Below are 21,244 nucleotides of genomic sequence, written 5' to 3' on the forward strand. Positions count from 1 at the left end.
ATATGTTTTTATTGATTTCAGAGAAGAAGGGAGAGGGAGAGATAGAAACATTAATGATGAGGGAGAATCATTGATGGGCTGCCTCCTGCACACCTCACACTGGGGATCAAGCCCACAACCCGGGCATATGCCTGGACCGGGAATTGAACTGTGACCTCCTGGTTCATAGGTTGATGCTCAATCACTGAGCCATGCCAGGCAGGGTGCAAATGCAGGAATTTGATGGTTGAATACGCAAACAAGTCATTGGGCACTTAGCAAATGAGCAGTTCTCTACAAAACCTTGAATCAGGTGTTTTAATGCTTTATTCCCACTGCCTGCCACCATGCCTGCCACATTATCAGTGTTCATTGAATGTCCAGAGACATAAGTAGCAAACAGAAATGGTGCAGTTTATTAGAAAACTGCCTTTGGTCCCAATTCTTTCAATGAGATCTCCAAACATGATTTCTCTTGTCATGTATTCTAAGTTAGAAACCTATTTTAGGGAGTCAACAGGGAGTAAAATAAGACACTGATTTTTGAAATGATTCTGTGGAATCTATATCAGGATGGGATTGTCCTTATATAATACAGTGGAATGTTTCTCCTGTCTGATGACTTGGACTACAGGTTCAAACCAAAATGGATATGGGTCTGGAAAGACAGTGACTTTGCAATGCTTTTATCCGATACTGTTTTCTGCCCAGACTCATTGATAACCTATTGTCTTTTATTTAATATGTGTTCTGTATTGATTTTAGAAAGAGGAAAGGAGAGAAAGATAGAAATATCACTGATGAGACAGAATCATCAATCAGCTGCCTCCTATACGCCCCCTACCGGGTCAAGCCTGCTACCCTGGCATGTGCATGACCTGGTTCATGGGTCGACACTCAACCACTGAGACACAATGGCTAGACAATAACCTATCTTATCAAGACAGCCAGTACTATAAGGATTGAGCAGCCCTTTTCCTGTTCTTCCATTATGTTTAGTAGGTCAATATTTTTCTCCTCTGTTGAGTTTGCCAATTTTAGCATAAGCTTAGGCTTCACATTTTACTGACCTACATTTTCCTTTATATCTTTTCTTTTTCTAGATACAAAAATCTCTGTTGAACATTTTTTTAAACCAAGCCCGTATATAATACCAAAAAAATTCCAGCAAATGAAAACTATACAAATGGCTCCAAGCATTGTTTAGTTAGGTGACAAGAGAGAGCCCTGTGGAATAAGCCACAATGCCATTGCCATAACATCAATTAATCAATGGAGTCTCTCTCTCTCTCTCTCTCTCTCTCTCTCTCTCTCTCTCTCTCCCCCTCCACCCTTCCCCCTGTAGATATACTTCCTTGGCAGCATGTGACTGAGCCCCCTTGATGGAATAATCAGGAATTTGAAACTTGTTAGAAATGAAACAAGAAACAAATCTTGAACAATTGTATTGTTAAAGAATTTTGCCAAAATTTGCAATGCCCCTTTCTGAGTAACACTTAATATTAATTCTTGATAATAAGCAATGGAGGATCAGAACAGCAAAGGAACTGGGGAAATATTTTTCTACTTTTCCCTTGAATTTCTATCTTAGACAATGTTAAACAGCCCTCAAATATTAGCCCCACTGATTTCTGTTCCCGTGCAGATGAATTTTATTTTTTCCCTTTTTGAAGTTGCCTGAGTATTTCTCATCCTGATTCTCGGGGGTTTGCTTGCTTTCCGCAGGTTTGCCTGCTTTTCACACCAGACTCAGGATACCATATTTATTCTGCTTCTTTACAGGAACTCCACCTATTGTATGAAAGTATCCATCTCACTTACTGTGGGCGAAAATGACACTGGACTTTGCTATAATTCCAAGATGAAGTACTTTGATAAAGCTGAACTTAGCAAAAGCAAGGAAATTTCATGCCGTGACATAGAAGATTTTTTACTACCAACCAGAGAACCTGAAATCCTATGGTATAAGGTATGAACTGTGAATAACTGTTTTGCTTATACATAAATAATGTGTATTTTACTCTTGAAAAAGTTGGATTAAAAAATTTAATGGGCGTATTACAGTGCAACTTTGCCTTCCTAAAATGCTATAGCAAGTTGTGCTATCCATTGTAAGTTTTCAAACCAGTGACTTTGATAAATGCTAGTTAATATTTGTATTGGTAGCCCATTATAAGAAGCTGTTGTGTTTATATTTATATCTAGTTTATAGCTACAGTGCTTTCAAGTTTGTTATAACCTGCATTGATAATTTCAGGAACTAAAACTAAAATTCATTTTCAAACTCTTCATGTAAGCAGTCCAAAATGTTCCCAAATAAGGAGAGAAAGATTGATTTGCTTCTGTGATAAAATGGTAACACTAGTTTTATTGAAAATTTCTATTTCATGGAAGTATTTTGGTGCATATCCTAATCCTTTTCATATACAAGCATACATATTTTAAATAACATCTGATGAAAATTTTAAAAATAACGTTAGATTAAGTTTTTTCAAAAAGAAAAAGAAACTTCAGACTTATATAGAATAAATCATCCCTGCCCTTCCTATCACTGAATTTCAAGATTTGAACATACTCTTCAGTTCATTCCTATATCATAAAATATATTTGTTATTGAATATATTCAAGACTATACAATAGAGATGCTATGAACATTTGTCTGGAATATTTTATCCATGATTTAAAGATTCTATGTGTAAAATTTGCTTTATCCAACACACTGGATTAGCAATTTAGGAAGCTGGACCTCTTAGTAACTAGATCCACTAATGCAAATGTACAGAACATGAGATCCCATGATAGACTAATCAGGAATTCAAAACTTGTTAGAAATGAAACAAGAAACAAATATTAAACAATTTTTGAAGAATTTTGCCAAAATTAGCAATGCCCCTCTCTGAGTAAGACTTAATTTTAATTCTTTTTAAAAATATTTTTATTTATTTCAGAGAAGAAGGGAGAGGGAGAGGGAGATAGAAACATCAATGATGAAAGAGAATCATTGACTGGCTGCCTCCTGCACGCCCCCTACTGGGGATCAAGCCCACAACCCGGGCATGTGCCCTTGACTGGAATCGAACCCAGGACCCTTCAGTCCACAGGCTGATGCTCTATCCACTGAGCCAAACCAGCTTGGGCTTAATTTTAATTCTTGATAATAAATAATGAGGATCAGAATGGCAAAGGAACTGCGGAAATATTTTTTACTTTTCCCTTGAATTTCTATCTTAGACGATGTTAAACAGCCCTCGAATATTAGCCCCACTGATTTCTGTTCCTGTGCATATGAGTTTTATTTTTTTCCCTTTTTTAAGTTGTATATTTCCCATCCTGATTGGGTTTGCCTTTCCACAGGCATATTCTGAGCAAATCCTGATGATTGCTTTGAGGGGAGAGATATCTGGGGAATTTGACCCAAGGTCTCCAAGAACAAATACTTTTATTAGCACTTATATGTGTACATTCAGCTTCTAGATACTCAATTTATTTTCTGTTTTCCTACTAAGTTAAAGAGGCATGCCCCTCTTCTCACTTTTTGCCATCAGTATCTCAAAATTTGCCAAAATCTTAGAAACTACGTGCATGCACACATACTCAAACACTCAATTTTTTTAATGGCTGACCTGACATTGGTTCTTTAGTCATGTTTCCACTATCACCCCATTCATTTTGACGTTAAGCTATAAAGACCATAACTAGTGGAGTGATGAGTGGAGATCCAGTATATGTAGAATTTAAAAAGTCTTGTAACAAATCAAATTATATTCCCATAGCCAAGGGGATATATGTTCCATACATTCAGTGCACAATGTATGTAATTTTCAAGTTTGCACAACTAATATGAGGATATAAAAGGTATATTTTGGACTGAAATAACTGGGTAATTGGCTCCCAATTATATAAAGGCATTGAGCCACATAATCAGTTTGCAGAAATTTGATTTGGCAATACATTTTTTTTAGAAATAACATTACCTCTGAATAGTGTCAAATGGTTTAAATCTATTTTATCCTCATTCCATTGATTTGCAATCTGGCTAGAGGAAATAGACTTCTGTTTTGGCATAAACAGAAATCTCCTGAGCCAACATCATTACAATCCAAAGCTTAATTCAGAGACCATAATTTGGTAGACCTATCAACAATGAAGACAGATATTTATTGAACTATAAAAACATTTAATATAAATATTGTCTATTTCTTTCATGGATTATTGAATGTACATGCTGTGAAGAGATTCAACTATCTCTAAAATAAACATTAAAATCTCTATCATAAAAACCCCGTGGTCATAATGCTGTCATGGCGGAATGACCAAAGACTGGTCACCAGGAGGCTGAGTGTGTGGGCGCCGGCAGGGCTGTGAGCACGGCAAGGCCATGCGGGTGGGCGGGGCCGCGCGATTTCGCACACTGGGCTTCTAGTATTTAACATATTGAAATAGAAGCATTTTCATCTATAGAATTACTTTTCACTAAATTTATTACTTTGTATTTTATGTTACCATTATCAAGGTGGTTATTTCTCAATCATCAAATGTAGAATATTAGATGATGTCAGTCAGGCCTTAGCAAGTTTGATGTCAGGTCCTAGCTGGTTTGGCTCAGTGGATAGGGTGTTGACCTGTGGACTGAAGGGTGCAGGGTTCAATTCCGGTCAAGGGCATATACCTCAGTTGCAGGCTCCTCCCCAGCCCGGGCCCTGGCGTGTTCAGGAGACAACCAATCAATGTGTTTCTCTCACATTGATATTTCTCTGTCTTTCCCTCTTTCTTCCACTCTTTCTAAAAGTCAATGGAAAAATATTCTCGGGTGAGGATTAACTAAAAAATAAAATAAAAATGATGTCAGAAGTAATCTTAACAAATGTCCCTTTTTATATATAATAAATTAATACATATGATTTAGAGACACTAATATTAGAAATTAATAAAGCCACTCTTACTAAAAATACCTTTTTAAAAACATTAAGGTACCTGATTTTCCAGAGATGTGGAAAAGGTATGAAAATCTTTAGAATTAATTCCAAACTATTTAACCCTCTTAAAATATAATTTGAGAAACTTTTCATTTAGTTATTTTAAATACTTTATCTTTAGTTGCTATATAAATATAAACACTATATAAGTAACAATATATAAATATAAATACTACATAAGTAAAATATAGCATACTCTATAATATAGCATATATGAATACTATGTAAGTAGTATATAGTAATATACTAGAGGCCCAGTGCACGAATTCATGCACAGGTGGCGTACAGACGGCCCAGCCCCAATAAGGGCGTATTGTGGCTGAGCCTGTTGAGAGGAGGAGATGGTGGGAGGTTGGCTGGCAGGCCCGCCCCAATCAGGGCCGATCAGGGCCAGGCTGGCTGGGGTGGGGCCATGGGCAATTGGTCAGCGTGCCCCTCCCCCAATTGGGGTGGGGGGCCGATCTGGGGTCAGTGGACAGGGGAGGGGCCCTGGGAGGTTCATCAGCCAGCCCCACCCTCGATTGGTGTGGGGGGGCATCAGGGGTGGAGCTGGCTGGGGGGAGGGGCCGCAGGCCAATCGGGGTGGTGGGGGCCCATCAGGGGTGGGGCCGGCCTGGTGGAGAGGCTGCAGGAGTTTGGCCAGCCAGCCCTGTTCCCTATTGGGGTAGGGGGACGATCAGGGGCAGAACCAGCCAGAGGTAGAGGCTGCAGGCCGATTGGGGTGGTGGGGGCCCATTGGGGGTGGGACCAGCTGAAGGCAGGGGCCACAGGCAGTTGGCCGGCCAGCTCTGCTCCTGATTGGGGTGGGGGGGTCTATCTGGGGGAACTGAGTATGGGGAGGGGCTGTGGGAGGTTGGCCAGCCAGCCCCACCCACTATTGGGGTGGGTGGGGTGATCAGGGGCAGGGCTGGCAAGGGGGAGGGGCTGTGGGCCTATGGGGTGGTGGGGGCCCATTGGGGGCATGGCTTGCCAGGGGGAGGAGCTGAAGGAGGTTGGCTGGCTGGCCCCACCCTCAGATTGGGCCGGTTCTCTGGCTGCGGTGGATGTCATAGTGACCGGTCCTTCTGGTCATTAGAGCATTCTGGTCACTGGCTTTTTATATATATAGATAATATTTACTTATACTATACTAGAGGCCCGATGCACAACAATTGTGTACTGGGAGTGGGTCCCTCACCCTGGCCTGTGTCCTCTCACAGTCCGGGATCCCTCGGGGGATGTCCGCCAGTAGGTTATCCCCTGAGGTGTCCTTAGTGCTGCCATGGAGGTGGGAGAGGCTCCCACCACCACTGCGTACGCCAACCGTGAGCCTGGCTTCTGGCTGAGCTGCACTCCCCCTGTGGGAGTGCACTGACCACCAGGGGGCAGCTCCTGCATTGAGTGTCTGCCCCCTGGTGGTGAGTGTGCATCATAGCGACCCAACGTTCAGACATTTGGTCGATTTGCATATTAGGGTTTTATTATATAGGATAAGTAATATATATAGTATTTATAAAAACATATAAATACTATATGCACTACAAAAATGTTATTTTTTATGCAGGAATGTAGGACAAAAGCATGGAGGCCAAGTATTGTATTCAAAAGAGATACTCTGCTTATAAGAGAAGTCAGAGAAGATGACATTGGAAACTACACATGTGAATTAAAATATGGAGGCTTTGTCGTGAGAAGAACCACTGAATTATCTGTTACAGGTAAGCACAGTCTTCAATATTTCATTTTCAAGTAATGAAACTACCATTTGAATTTTTGTTTTTGTGCCGCATATTGACTTTTCTAAATCTATGCAATGAAAGAACAACTTAACCAAATGCTAAATGGATTCTTACAGGTGACATTTACTTCTCCTTGCTTTTAAATCATCTTGCATTTCAATTCACATGAGAGGTTAAAGAAAATATGTTTTCAGAATTATAGTAATGTTAGCTTTTGAAAGTACTTAAAATAATGTGTTTACAATATCAGAAAATTATGCTTATATTTTGTAATGGTATCATTTTCAGAAAATTTTCTAGAGTGTTGCAATGGAATATATGAAATCCATCTTTGTCTTCCTGTCTTGCTCCAAATTAGAAAAATAATATTTTATTTATTTATCACTCTATAAATCTAACATTTTTTTCTCATGAACTTGAAAATAACATAATTTTAGGTACAATAGCTGAATAATTATGTGAGATGCAATGCGTGGAGTCATTCTATATTTGACTGCTAAGGTAGAAGGTCATGAGAACAAGAATCACAGCACTGTCTATAATCAATAAATCTACAACTCACTAGTCTCATGACCTTGTTTGAATCACTACAATCTTCAGAATATCAGTTTTCTCATATATAAAATGGTGATGACAAAATTTGCCTTATTTACCTCAAAGGATTTTTGCAAGGATCAAATGAAGTATGGTAATATGTATGGAATCAGTTGGAAAAATACAGAATAATATCCAAATGTGCATCATTTTTGTCATTTTTACATCATGTGAAATATTATGTTCATATTTTTTACTTTATAGTGTACTTCTCTAAAAGTGCTTCCAAGGGAAAAAGGGATAGAAAACAATATTAGGAAGTTAAAGACATTATTCTCCTCTTATTGAGAAAGATTCTTCTTGGTGATTTTTTTTTTTGCACAATCGTATTTATGAAACATATTAAAAGTATAAAGAGGATATCAAATACGTCAAAGATAATTTTATTTGTGTGTTGACTCACATAAGATAGTTTCTCGGCATATGAAAAGTACTTTGTAGTAGTCTCCTTCATCTTATAATAATCATCTTTTCTTTGAAATCTTGAATTATGGTATATTTTGACTTTTAAACTAAAATTGGTTTCATGAAATTTATTTGGTGAATAGTAATTATTCTAATTGAAATACATTTTAGTTAAATAAATAAGGTGCTCTTTGGTAATGCCTTGGATAAATATTAGACCCAGTAAATAAATGATACTGGCAATATGTTACACTTGAATAATAAACATACATTCAGTCTTTCATTATATACCTATGGTATGCGTGTGTATAATTTACTCTAGTTTGGATTTTAGTTCTGATGTGTGTAATATGTCTCTTTATATAAAATTAAAATTAAGAGCTAATCACTTTACCTCCCTATCTGTTTAATGAAATAGTGAAAAAATATAACTGACTGTACTTGGGTTCTCTTTATAATAGACATTGACATTTTATTATTTTTTTCTCAATCTATACTGATGTAGCTTTTCCAAGGAACAGGTATTGAGACAAAGCAATTTAAAAATATAATGCAAAATCATATGTTGTGAAAATAAATAGAATGCACTTTTAATCTTTATTCTTTAGAGAGTATAACTAATCCTTGGTAAGCACATATTTCCCTCTTCTAGAAATGCTATGATACTAAACCACTATCGAGTAAAAGGGGATTAAAAAACAATCTCCTGAAGACTGAAAATTGGGTCCCAAATGTTAAGACAACTTAAATGAGGCTATTTTGTATAACCAATAATATAATTGTTTTCTCCTAGATGCTACCCAGAGCTACTATATTTTTCTAACTTAATTTCTACCGTTATCTCCTTTTTATATGAAGAGGAGGAATAATTATTTCTTGATATCCAAGAGGAAGTTAGTGACAGTTTTAATGAAAGTTTTCATTCAACTGATTATTGTGAATACCTCTAACTTAAATAGCTTTACCTGTGACATTGATTTGGACAAATAAGTAATAAAGCAAAATTTGACTACATATGAAATTTTGGGTGAGTGGGAGAGCTGCATGCCCTGGAATTAAAATAGTACCATTCAAATGCATTTTATGTATTAATAAGTCTATTGACAATATACGTATATTTATGTGTAAGATTGCTATTAATGGTGTGACAGTATAACACATTTATTTTTCCTGTGCCCAAATTAAAGAACAATTCTTAGAACACAAGTTGTATCTCTCAGTAAAGTATCAAAGGTGGGCATTTATCTTGATGATAATTAATCACTGTTTTGTATCTTGGTTTTCTGCACATCATGATCATATTTTTTAATATAAATAATATGCAAATCATGATATAATTTAGTTTTAGTGGATCTACCACAGCTGATAATAAACAAATATTTTGAAGCGTGTTAGAATGTTACTTTAAAATGAAAAAGTAAGAATCCTATATGTAAAGGGGAAAGGACATTTCTGGATAAAGTGGCTAAATGTATAGGCAATATTTTGAGCTTTTATGGGAGATTCTTATTAAAAGCTTACAGGTACGCTATCTGCATAAGTATCTGCATACGTTATTTGGAATCTTTCTTCATGGGACATATATCTGTTTTCCCATCTTTATGTACTTATTCAATCATTTATTCATATCAGTATGGACTCATAGATATTTTATATTTTTGTATATAATCCAATATCACCTTATTTATTTTATTGCTCAATTTGTTCTAGCTTTGGCCCTTAGGGCTTCTTTTAGTTAACTCCTTTGTCCCTTTGGCATACCCCCATCCGGTTGTGTGTGTGTGTGTGTGTGTGTGTGTGTGTGTGTGTGTGTGTGCGCGTGCATGTGTGCACATCCTTATTTTGGGGCCATACAGTATACTTATCTTTTGTATTTCCTGCTCCAGTCCTAGAATTAGTTTTTGTCTTACAAAGAGCCCTCATTTTTGTTGTTGTTGTTTAGTTGGAGAAGAGTACTAGAATCTAAGACCTGGATATTGGGAGTACTCATTGCTGCTGGGGTATAGTTGCTTCTAAAACTTCTGTTAGCCCTAACTGGTTTGGCTCAGTGGATAGATCGTCGGCCTGCATACTGAAGAGTCCCGGGTTCGATTCCGGTCAAGAGCACGTCCCCAGTAGCGGGTGTGCAGGAGGCAGCTGATCGAGGTTTCTCTCTCATCGATGTTTCTAACTATCCCTCTCCCTTCCCCTCTGTAAAAAAATCAATAAAATGTATTTTAAAAAATAAAACTTCTCAGTTAACAGAACAAGGAAATATGTGTATACTAATCCAAGTATATGCATATATCTATAAATAGGTATATATGTAACCATGGGTTTCTATAGTAAACTAAACATGAGTTCAGAGTTATTTCTCCAAATCTAATCCATTACCATTGAGAACATTCTAGCCTCTTCCTGTCCAATAGAGAAAAACCTGGTTCCTATCACCTGTTAATCATTTAGTTAATTATTCAATTTCAATTAAAATGTATAATGAAATCAGAATTGTTAACCTGTACTCCTGTGATAAACTACTTTAACTACAGAATAGTGCTTATATATAGTTTCTTTTGCCTTTTGTCTTACAAACTCCACTCATTTCCAATGTTACTTAGCTTAGCACTTTTTCCCTCCATCCCTTTCAGTGAGATTGTCTCATATATTTGTAATATATTTAGATTGTTCTATCACATTTCTGCATTCCACCCTGGGATGTTCCATCCTCCTAAACAATGCCTTTAAAAATTGTATACATTAAGGGTTCTACCCTCTGAGTTCTTGGTTGAGACCCCCTGTAATATGACAGATTAATAAGAGAAAAACAAACGAAAGTTTATTGACATGTATACCTCATATATACATGGAACAGACCCAGGAAAACTGAGTACCTCTTTGAGATGGCCCAAGCCACCACCTTAAATACCATCTTCCACTTAAGACAAAAGAAATATTAGGATGTAGTTATGGGATCTTCTTGAAATTTAGTCACCTCCTCTTCCTGGTACAGAGAGGGAGGTATTTTTACAAATAAGAGATTTCCTTATAAATGTAAAGTTCCCTATAAAACAGTAATGCCTTTGTTTTCACAGTTTCTCCTATATTTGCAGTTTCTCAAAATAATCCTTATATCAAAAATTCATATTTTGAGCCGAAACCGGTTTGGCTCAGTGGATAGAGCGTCGGCCTGCGGACTGAAAGGTCCCAGGTTCGATTCCGGTCAAGGGCATGTACCTTGGTTGCGGGCACATCCCCAGTAGGGGGTGTGCAAGAGGCAGCTGGTCGATGTTTCTCTCTCATCGATGTTTCTAACTTTCTATCCCTCTCTCTTCCTCACTGTAATAAATCAATAAAATATATTTAAAAAAATTCATATTTTGAGATGGCATACTCTACTAACCTATACCCACCTTTGAAACTTCTCCAAGAAGTTTCATAGTTCAGAAGATGAATTGCTTGATTGCTTCACATTTCAATGAACCAGTCTTAATCCTGAAAATAGGTTAATTCAGGAAGTGATGTTACAAGTGAGCTCTTAACTTTAAGCCTACATGGTGTGAGCAATCATATATTTAATAAGAAGCATTTATATGGAAATACAAGAAAAACAAAGGTGAGTGGTTGGAGTAGACTATAAACCTAGTTTCTGAGTCCTGAGGGGAGCCATTGAGATTCCTAGATCTTGGGTTCAAAGAATCCTTTTTTATTTTTGTGGTAGAATATGTGTACATTTAAGTGGCAATAAGTACATTTAAATTTTTGTGCCACTGTCACCACCATCTATCTCTAGAACTTTTAAATCTTTCCATACTGAAACTGTACCTATTAAACAGTAATGCCAAATTACTTTATCCCATCAACCTTGGAAACAACCAATCTATATGTCTGTAACTATGAATTTGAGTATTCTAGATACCTCATATGAGTGAAATTATAAAATATTTGTTCCCTTGTGTCTGACTTACTTCCCTTAGCTGTTTTCAGAGTTCATCTATGATAGCTCATTTCATTTATCACCGAATAATATTTCATTGTATGGCTGTATCATGGTTTCTCTATATTAATCTATTGAATGATGTGTCTTGGGTGCTTACAGCTTGGGTAGATTATGAAAAAAGTTACTATTACATTCTCAGGCAGGTTTTATGTGTGCATAAGTTTTCAAATCAGTTGAGTAAATTTCTACAAATGTAATTCCTAGAGTGTATGGTAAGATTATATTTAGTTTGGTAAGAAGCTGCCAAATTGTCTTCTGAAGTAGCTGCACCATACTGCATTTTCATCAGTGATGAATGAAGAATTACACTTGTTCTGCATCCTTTCATCAATTTGAACTCTTATTTGGATTTTACCATTCCAATGGGTCTGTAGCAGTATCTCATTGTTGTTTTAAATGCCAATTCCCTAATAACAAATTATTTTGAGAATATTTCATATCCTTATTTGCCTCATGCATATCTTCTTTGGTGTAGTGTACTAGTATGTTCAGACATGTCACCCACTTTTTAATTGGGATGTGTTTTTTTCTTATCGTTCAATTATAAGAATTCTGTGTATATTTCTGATATAAGTTCTTTATCAGATACATATATGTTTTATAAATATATTATTGCAGTCTGTAGCTTTTCTTTTAATGTTCTTAATAGTGACTTTCACAGAGCAGAGATTTAGGTTTTTAATTTAGAGTTTTTTATCGATATATGGAAAAGCCTAAGCAACCGAACGACTGGTTGACCAGTTGCTATGTCACGCACTGACTATGAGGGGGCAGACACTCAATGTAGGAGCTGCCCCCTGGTGGTCAGTGCATTCTCACAGCCAACCTCCCGTGGCCCCTCCCCCTGACCGCCCTGATGACCCTGATTGTGGTGGCCAACCTACCACAGCCCGCCCCACCCCCACACCCCTGTCAGCCAACCTCCCGCCACCCCTCCTCTCCCCCCAGGCAACCTCCCATGGCCCCGATCGGCCCCTATCATTGGCCAGGCTGAGGGAACCCACCCATGCACCCAGCCAGTAGGTATGATGTGCACTGACCACCAGGGGGCAGACACTCAAAGCAGGAGCTGCCGAGTGACAGCAACTTTGCAGAGTGCCCTCCCACACTCCGGACCCTCGAGGGATGTTGGACTGCCAGTTTCAGCCCGATCCCCGCAGGCCAGGCCAAGGGACCCACCACCTGCTGGAGGGACCCTGCTCACTAAGCAGATGCCCTTCTAACCCTGATGCCACCCCAGGCATGGCCAGCCCAACCGGGGAGGGACCGCAGGAGGTTGGCTCCAGGGCGTGTCCAGCCCATCTTTTCCAGTCCCACCCTGCCGTGCCAGCCACCTTCTAATTAATTTCCTTTCAATGTGCATGAATCTGTGCACCGGGCCTCTAGTTTTCTAATCTATAGACTTAATCTTATAGATTTCTTCTAAACACCATATATCAGACCCTAAACCTCTGCCAAATTATTTTTGGGAATGTGGGTAAAGGGAAAATGTCATGTCCAGTAGTGGTCCAAAAGAGACCTAGTAATTCCAAAATAAATAAAACAGCTTGACTTTTCTTACAATAGTAAATATTTAGACAAAAACTACAAACATTAGTTTTGGTACATATTTTTGGATTTGTTAGGTATAAGAAAAAATATACAATATATAGATTTTTCCCAGAAATGTTGATTAAATTATATGATGTTTACTTTTACCTGTTTAATAGTTATTTTCCTCCTAGCCAAATCATCTTACCTAATAATAGAGAAACATGTAAATTGACCGTACCTCCACTACACCCACAGCCAATCAGAGTGAGTATGCAAATTAACCCAACAAAGATGGAGGTTAATTTGCATACATACCTGCTTCCAGGGAACCTCCTCAGCACCCAGGTCACTCCCAGCCAGCCATTGGAGGGGCCGAGCCTGTGATTGGAGGGGCAGGGTGGCGGGGGGGTGGGCACTTCCCAAGCCTAAAGCCTGGGGCTTGGGAAGGGGCCGAGCCTGCGACCAAATGCAGACCATCCGGAAGTTAGAGCTGGGTTGCCCAGCTGCAGCCTGGCAACCCAACACTGACTGCCCAGGTGGCTGAGACCCAGAAAGTGAGTCAGGGTCTGATCTGCAGCCTCAGTGGTAGCTGTTGATCAGTGTACTTATTTCTCTCTTTCTCTCCCTCTTTCTTTCTGATCTTCGCCAGCAGCCAGGCTTTTCTTTCTCGCCAGGCCTCCTGCAGGGGCTGTTGTTAAGCCCCGCCTCTTTGATCAAGCCAAGAGATAGGCCTGGAGATGCTGACTGGCATAGGAACCAACCAATCAGAACCAAAGGTGGGTGCTGTGGGGAACCAATGGCTGTCTAGGAGGCAGAGCTTTTGACACAGACTGGCATAGGAACTGAACAATGAGAATCAAATCTGGGTGCTGTGGGGAGCCAATGGCTGCCTAGGAGGTGAAGCTTTTGACACTGGCATAGGAACTGACCAATCAGAACCAAATTGGCCAGCAGAGGAGGACAGTTGGGGGCGACATCAGACCTGCAGGAGAGGGCAGTTAGGGGTGATTAGGCTGGCAGGCAGAAGCAGTTAGGGGCCATCAGGCAGGCAGGCAGGTGAGCAGTTAGGAACCAGTGGTCCCAGATTGTGAGACTGATGTCTGACTGCCATTTTAGGCCCGATTGCTGGGGTCAGGCCTAAAATGGCAGTCGGACATCCTGCAAGGGGTCCCCAATTGGAGAGGGTGCAGGCTGAGTTGAGGGAATCCGCCCTCCATGCACAAATTTTGTGCACCAGGCCTCTAGTTGTTTTATAATTTTAAAGAGATATATTCAAAACAAAGTAACAACCATATTTTCATCATAAAATTTTGATATGAGTCAAACCAGTTAAAAAGCCATTTAATTTCTAGGACTAGAGAGAATGGTAAGAAAATGGATTGTGAAAATGTTATAGCAGGAAAAATAAGATTCCCAATAAAATATAAGAGTCAGCAATACAGTGAGGAAAGGAAAACTAACTTGAAAAAAAGCAAAATGAATGAGATGATTGATACAAGGATGTGATGGTTTTAGTAGTATTTTTATATTTGGTCCAACATTTTTAAGAGAGTCAATGTAGCAATATAATTAAAGTACTTTGCAATCAAATATAAGCAGAAAGTACTTTGCAATCAAATATAGGCAGAATTTATGCTCTCAAAAGGTACATCTTCTTTGTCTTTTTATGTATGAAAAAGCTGAGGCAAAGAAAGGTTAAGTGGCTTTATCAAGGCCACAAAGCATCATGGTAACAAACTGAGGCATAAAATTTAATTTCCTGAACTTCAATTTATGATTTACTCCATGGGATAATTAATAGCAGGCATTGTACTTTTCATATTTGCTTAACTGACCACTATGAAAGATTTATCTTTTAAGTTCAACTGAAACACATTTAACACATGAGACCTTTAATTCTTTTGCCACTGATGTAATTAAATGGTGTATTTGTGGTCTAGCCTGGGGGTGGAGTGATTACTTTTAATTTTTTTCTATTTCTTTAAAAAATGGTACCTTTTATCTCCCCATTTAAAAACTATTTTTGTTAACTTATTTCAGAAAATCAAGTGTGCTTCATTGACTGTTACTTAAAAAGAATCAATGAAAATGATAATAGGCTCATATTTTTCCACAATTGACTATGTCTTTAGTAATGTGCTAGAATTAATGCCCACAACGATCTTCACATATATTATTTTTGATAAAAAGGAGCATACTGTACTCAGTTCTTTTTAAAATTAAACATCTACCATATTCTGCTACTCAAATATTATTTAGATTAATTTACATTTTTGAATGAAAAGCTATTAAAGCTGATCAATAAAGTGAAACTGAGTTTAATAAATTTGGCCATTTAATCTAGATTTGGAGTTCAGTCCCTTGAGCAAAAGACCTCTCTTAGGAGTAATTTCTAATGATAACTCTCCTGACACTAAGTACCTTAATTTATTGTTTGATCTCTCAATATATTTAATGATTTGTCCAAATCTTTAAATCAAGCAAACATTTAATGTCAAGGAATGATAACTTTTAATAAAAAGTGTGATGTGTTTACTCTTAAGCAGAAAATGTATATATATTTTAGAATATATCAATAGCAATTTGAGATGTACCATTTCTGACCCTGGGGAAACAATGTATTATTCATTTATATGATTTCCATCACTATAGCAATAATAAGTATTAGTAATCAGAATTGTTAATACTTATAATTTACTATGTGTCCAAATGTGTTCTAAGTCCTTTTTAATTATATTTATTGGAGTGACATTGGGAGTAAAATCATATAGGCTTCAAGTGTACAAATCTATGATATCTCATCTGTACATTGCATTGTGTGCCCACCACCCAAAGAAAAATCTTCTTCCATGACCATATATTTGACCCCCTTTACCCTTTATAAACTCCATATTCTCTTCCCTTTGGTAATTACCATACTGTTGTCTAGTGTTATGAGTTTTTCTTTCTTTATTTTTCTTATTTGTTTACTTGTTGCTTTCACTGTTACATCCCACATAGAAGTGTATGGTTCTTGACTTCTTCTTACTTTGCTTAGCATGATTAAGTCAAGATGACTCATCTATTCCAGATGACCTCAATTTATTTACCCTTCATAACTTTTCAAGTGCCTGATAAGTACCTGATATTCTAGATTTTATAAATTGCACTTGAAAAATAATCTATTTTTTCATTGCCCACTATTGTTGATACTTTAAATTGAAAAAACAATGGAAATCCATTTCTGAAAATGTGATTGATTAGATATCCCACTTTCGTGCTTTAAACGCCTAAAAAATCTTATCTAATAAAAGAGTAATATGCAAATTAACCATCACTCAGCTACACCCAACAGCCCATCAGGAGTGAGTATGCAAATTAAGCCCAACCAAGATGGCTACGGCCACTGAGCGAGCAGGAGGGAGGCTTGTGTTTCCCCGGTGATGGAGGAAGCCAAGCTTTCCACATACCCTGGCTGACTGAGGCCTCTACTCCAGGCTACAAAGTTTCAATTATAGAAGATAAATAAATCCCAACAGAAATGGTGGCAGCCACGGAGCTAGAGAGAGCAGGAGGTTAGGGTTGCCTTGGCGATGGAGGAAGCCAAGCTTTCCACACACCCTGGCCGGCCCAGGCCTCCACTTAAGGCTACAAAGTTTCAATTATAGAAGATAAATAAATCCCAACGGAAATGGCTGCCACCACAGAGCAAGCAGGAGGCTTGGCTTTACTCCAGGCTACAAAGTTTCCATCATAGAAGATAAATAAATCCCAGATACCAGGGCCTCTGCTTGGGTCACTGGGGGGCGTGGCCAGCCTGCAAACCACCACAGGCCCCTCACCCAGGCTGCCCCACGCCCCAAGGGAACCCCCACCCTGATCTGGGACACCCTTCAGAGCAAACCAGCCGGCCCCCACCCATGCACCAGGCCTCTATCCTATCTAATAAAAGAGTAATATGCAAATTGACCATTACTCTAACACACAAGATGGCTGCCCCCATGTGGTCAAAGATCCTGCCACCATGTGGACAGATGATGTCCACCACAAGATGGCCAGCAGGGGAGGGCAGTTGGGAGGGACCAGGCCTGCAAGGGAAGGCTGTTGGGGGTGATCAAGACTGCAGGGGAGGGCAGTTAGGGGTGATCAGGCTGGCAGAGGAGGGAAGTTGGGGGCGACCGGGCCTGCAGGGAAGGACAGTTAGGGGGGACCCAGGCCTTTAGGGGATAGCAGTTGGGGGGGTCCAGGCCTGCAGGAGAGGGCAGTTAGGGTTGACCAGGCCTGCAGGGGAGAGCAGTTAGGGGTGACCAGACCTGCCAGGGAGGGCAGTTAGGGGAAATCAGGCTGGCAGGGTAACAGTTAGGCATCAATCAGGCTGGCAGGAGAGCAGTCAGGCATCAATCAGGCTGGCAGGGGAATGGTTAGGGGGTGATCAGGCTGGCAGGCAGAAGCGGTTAAGGGCAATCAGGAAGGCAAGCAGGCGAGCAGTTGGGAACCAGCAGTCCTGGATTGTGAGAGGGATGTCTGACTGCCCGTTTAGGCCCGATCCTGGTGGGATCAGGCCTAAACGGGCAGTTGTACATCCCTCAAGGGGTCCCATATTGGAGTGGGTGCAGGCTGGGCTGAGGGACATCTCCCCTGTGCATGAATTTCGTGCACCAGGCCTCCAGAACTGAATATAATATAATAGAGTAACTGATTATCTAGCTTTCAAGAAGGTTTTCAAAAACATCTCAGGAGCCAAATGGAAAAAAGGAACTAAAAACTGGAGCAGTCAAAAAACTTGACTCTGAGGCCATCATGAGCAGGCAGCATCTGAGTGGCACAGAGGAGTGTTGGGATTGTCATTATTATCCACCAAGGGCTTGGTTTTCTTTCATTATATGGGGAGATGAGACTAGGACCTCCAAGGGTGGGGATTTGGAAATGAAGTTCCCATATAAACCTGGTATTCTAAAAGGGCTAACATGAAAGTGAAAAGGAAAAAAAAAGTGATCTCTGGCACAGGAAGAAGACAAGTCAGTTTGCATGCCCAGGTATGAACTCTCCATTTATTGAAACAAACAAAAATGGATCCTATTAATCTATAGACTTGGGGTTTGGGAGTTTGAATGTATGCCACCTGTTTAGCCTGAAAGCCCTTATGTAAAATAACAACAACACCAAAAAATACATACTAATGGTGTCAGGCTGGTATTTACTGGAAACAGATAAAGCAAAACTCATAGAGGAGCATAACCTCAACACATGCTGAACGGCATTCCCCCTAGATGAAGCCCCACTGAAGATTACAAGACAAAAAAGGACATAATTTGCCACATAAAAAGTGTCTAGGACAAAATACAAAATGGACTAGGGCCTCAGTTTTATAAGATGTAAAGATTCTTTTGATGGCAGGACACAGTACCCTGACACTAGGATAGATGAAAGGTAGAACTCTTTATTACATACAGATCCACCTGAGAGATGGCTGCCAGGCAGGGACACACGGGGGGCTGTACCCTTGGACAGGGTAACAGCAAGCTGAAACTCTAGGGAACAGCTTATGGATGATGAGTGGAGTGGTATTAGTTAGGTTTTGAGGGCTCCCTGTTGATTGGCTAAGTTTGAATAATGTCACAGCCTCAAAGGCATGCGAGATGTCCTTAGTACCTGGCGCCTAGCTTCCAGCGCAGTTAGAGCTGGTGCATAGTGGCACCTGAGTGTGAGAGCAAAAAATGGAAGTAGTTGGGATGCATTAATTGGCTACTCAAGAAGGGAACTCAATGGCCTCTAGCCAGGGCCTCAAGTGGGCCTGGGTCAAGACAGCATAGCCATGGATACAGACAACAGTGTGGTGAAGTCCAAGGGAGGGGGTGGTATGTGTGGGTGGAGGTGAGCAAAGGGGGATATAAAGGGGGATACCTGTAATAATGTCAACCTAATTTTTTTCATATAAAAAAACAAGGAGGTGGTTTGGGGGATCGGTTGAAAAAGGTAAAGGGATTAAGAAGTACAGATTGGAGAAAGATAAATATCACATGATCTCACTCATTTGTGGATTATAATGAACAACATAAACCGATGAACAAAAACAGATCCAGAGACAGAGAAATATCGATCAGATGCTCAAACCTCAGAGGGAAGGAAGGGGAGGGTGGGGTTAAGGGGGAGAGATCAACCAAAGGACTTGTATGTATGCATATAAGCATAACCGATGGATGCAGATAACAGAGAGTGAGAGTGAGGGTAGGATTGGGGGGGTGGGGAGCAATGGGGAATAACCACACATTTGTAATACCTTAATCAATAAAAAAGTACAGATTGGCAGTTACAAAAATAGTTATGGGAATGTAAAGTACAGCATAAGACATATAGTCAATAATATAATAACTATGTATGGTGCCAGGTGGGTACTGGAAATATCAGGGGGAAATCTCTGTAAAGTATAGGATTGTCACTGTGCTTTACAACTGAACTAATACAACATAATATTGAATTACACTGTAATTTAAAAAATTTAAAAAAGAAAATAAAACATATAAAAAAATCACGATATTATACCCTTAAGAATGCCAACTACTATAATCCACCGATACAGTTTATAAATTAGCTCTGCTTGAAATGATTAGTAACATTTTTAAAATCTAAAACAATGCTTCTATTTTGGTGCTGTGTGAGAGCTACATATTAAAAAGAGCACTTGGTCAGCAGTACTTCTTTTTTAATATATTTTAATTAATTTCAGAGAGGAAGGCAGAGGGAAAGAGAGATAGAAACATCAATGATGAGAGAACCATTGACTGGCTGCCTCTGGCACACCCCCTACTGGGGATCGAGCCTGCAACTCAAAAATGTGCCCTTGACCAGAATCAAACAAGGGACCCTTCTGTCTGCAGGCTGACGCTTTATCCACTGAGCCAAACCCAGACCTATATGCCTTTTGATTTGTGTGAATTTTTCTGGTTTACTTTTTGGTGTTACACTATAGTCTGACATAGTTTATCAGCAAGAGCTAGCCTTTAATTTCTTGCTACTTTTGTCAGTAGTGGATTTCAAGTGTACATAGGATTACCCTACCAGTGAAATCCCATAGACTGCTTGTCTCTTAGAAATGGTACAGCCTTCCTGTCACCAGTCATCCTTCTTGCCTGGCTCAGGTATTAGAACTGTATTGCTTCTAGGTTTGCAGAAACTCATCCCTATCTCATTGTTAGAGAAACAGCTACTTTCTCTTTGATGGCTAACTACATGGCAGACACTGTGATTTATAGGCATTATTATCTACATTTTACCAAGGAGGAAACTCCAAGTACCATGCGGACCTCAATTTATAATTTTAAATACAAATCATTATCATCATTTCGAATGAAGCTTCATTCTTTGATTTGCACTTGACTGCTTCCAAGACTCTTAGACTCATTCCAACAAATTCAGTTGTGAGAACAGAGGAGCTATCTAATAAATCCTCTTTGATAGAATGACTAATTTAGTTAGATAACTGGGCAAATGTCTGGAACTGTGCTGTCCAAAACAGTAGACATTAGCAATATGTCCCTATTGAGCACTTGAAATGTGACTAGACTAGATTGAAATGGGCTATAAGTATAAAATACTCACTGGATTTCAAAGACTTGGTATGGAAAATAATGCACAATATCTCATTTGTAATATTTATATTGATTATATATTGAAGTGACAATATTTCTTTAAATAAAGTATATTACTAAATTAACTTTATCTGTTTATTTTCACTTTTTAAAATATGGCTACTAGAAAAATTTAAATTTAATATGTGATCCTGACCGGTGTGGTTCAGTTGTTGAGCATCAAACTATGAATCAGAAGGTCATGATTCAATTCCTGGTCAGGGAACATGCCAGGGTTGCAGGCTTGATCCCCAGTGTGGGGTGTGCAGGAGGCAGCCGATCCATGATTCTCTCTCATCATTTATGTATTTATGTTTCTGTCTCTCTCTCCCTCTTCCTTCCTCTCTGAAACCATTTATGTATGTGTGTGTGTGTGTGTGTGTGTGTGTGTGTGTGTGTGTGTGTGTATATGTATATATATTACAATTTAATATGTGACTATCCTTATATTTCTAT

The 21,244-nt window shown here is 39.1% G+C and overlaps 1 protein-coding gene across 1 annotated transcript in view; it reads left to right on the top strand.

Annotated features, from left to right (window-relative positions):
* IL1RAPL1 (interleukin 1 receptor accessory protein like 1) overlaps window positions 1–21,244 on the top strand; it is a gene marked incomplete at its 3' end in the record, with an annotated part of 1,207,355 nt that overhangs the window by 593,318 nt on the left and 592,793 nt on the right. Inside the window, exons 3-4 of the mRNA XM_079764725.1 lie at window positions 1,762–1,948; window positions 6,499–6,652. Of these exons, the coding sequence (XP_079620851.1) occupies window positions 1,762–1,948; window positions 6,499–6,652 (341 nt within the window). The remainder of the gene's footprint in view (window positions 1–1,761; window positions 1,949–6,498; window positions 6,653–21,244) is intronic.

This window comes from Cnephaeus nilssonii (genome assembly GCF_951640355.1).
Source record: "Cnephaeus nilssonii genome assembly, chromosome: X".
NCBI classification, from domain to species: Eukaryota; Metazoa; Chordata; class Mammalia; order Chiroptera; family Vespertilionidae; genus Cnephaeus; species Cnephaeus nilssonii.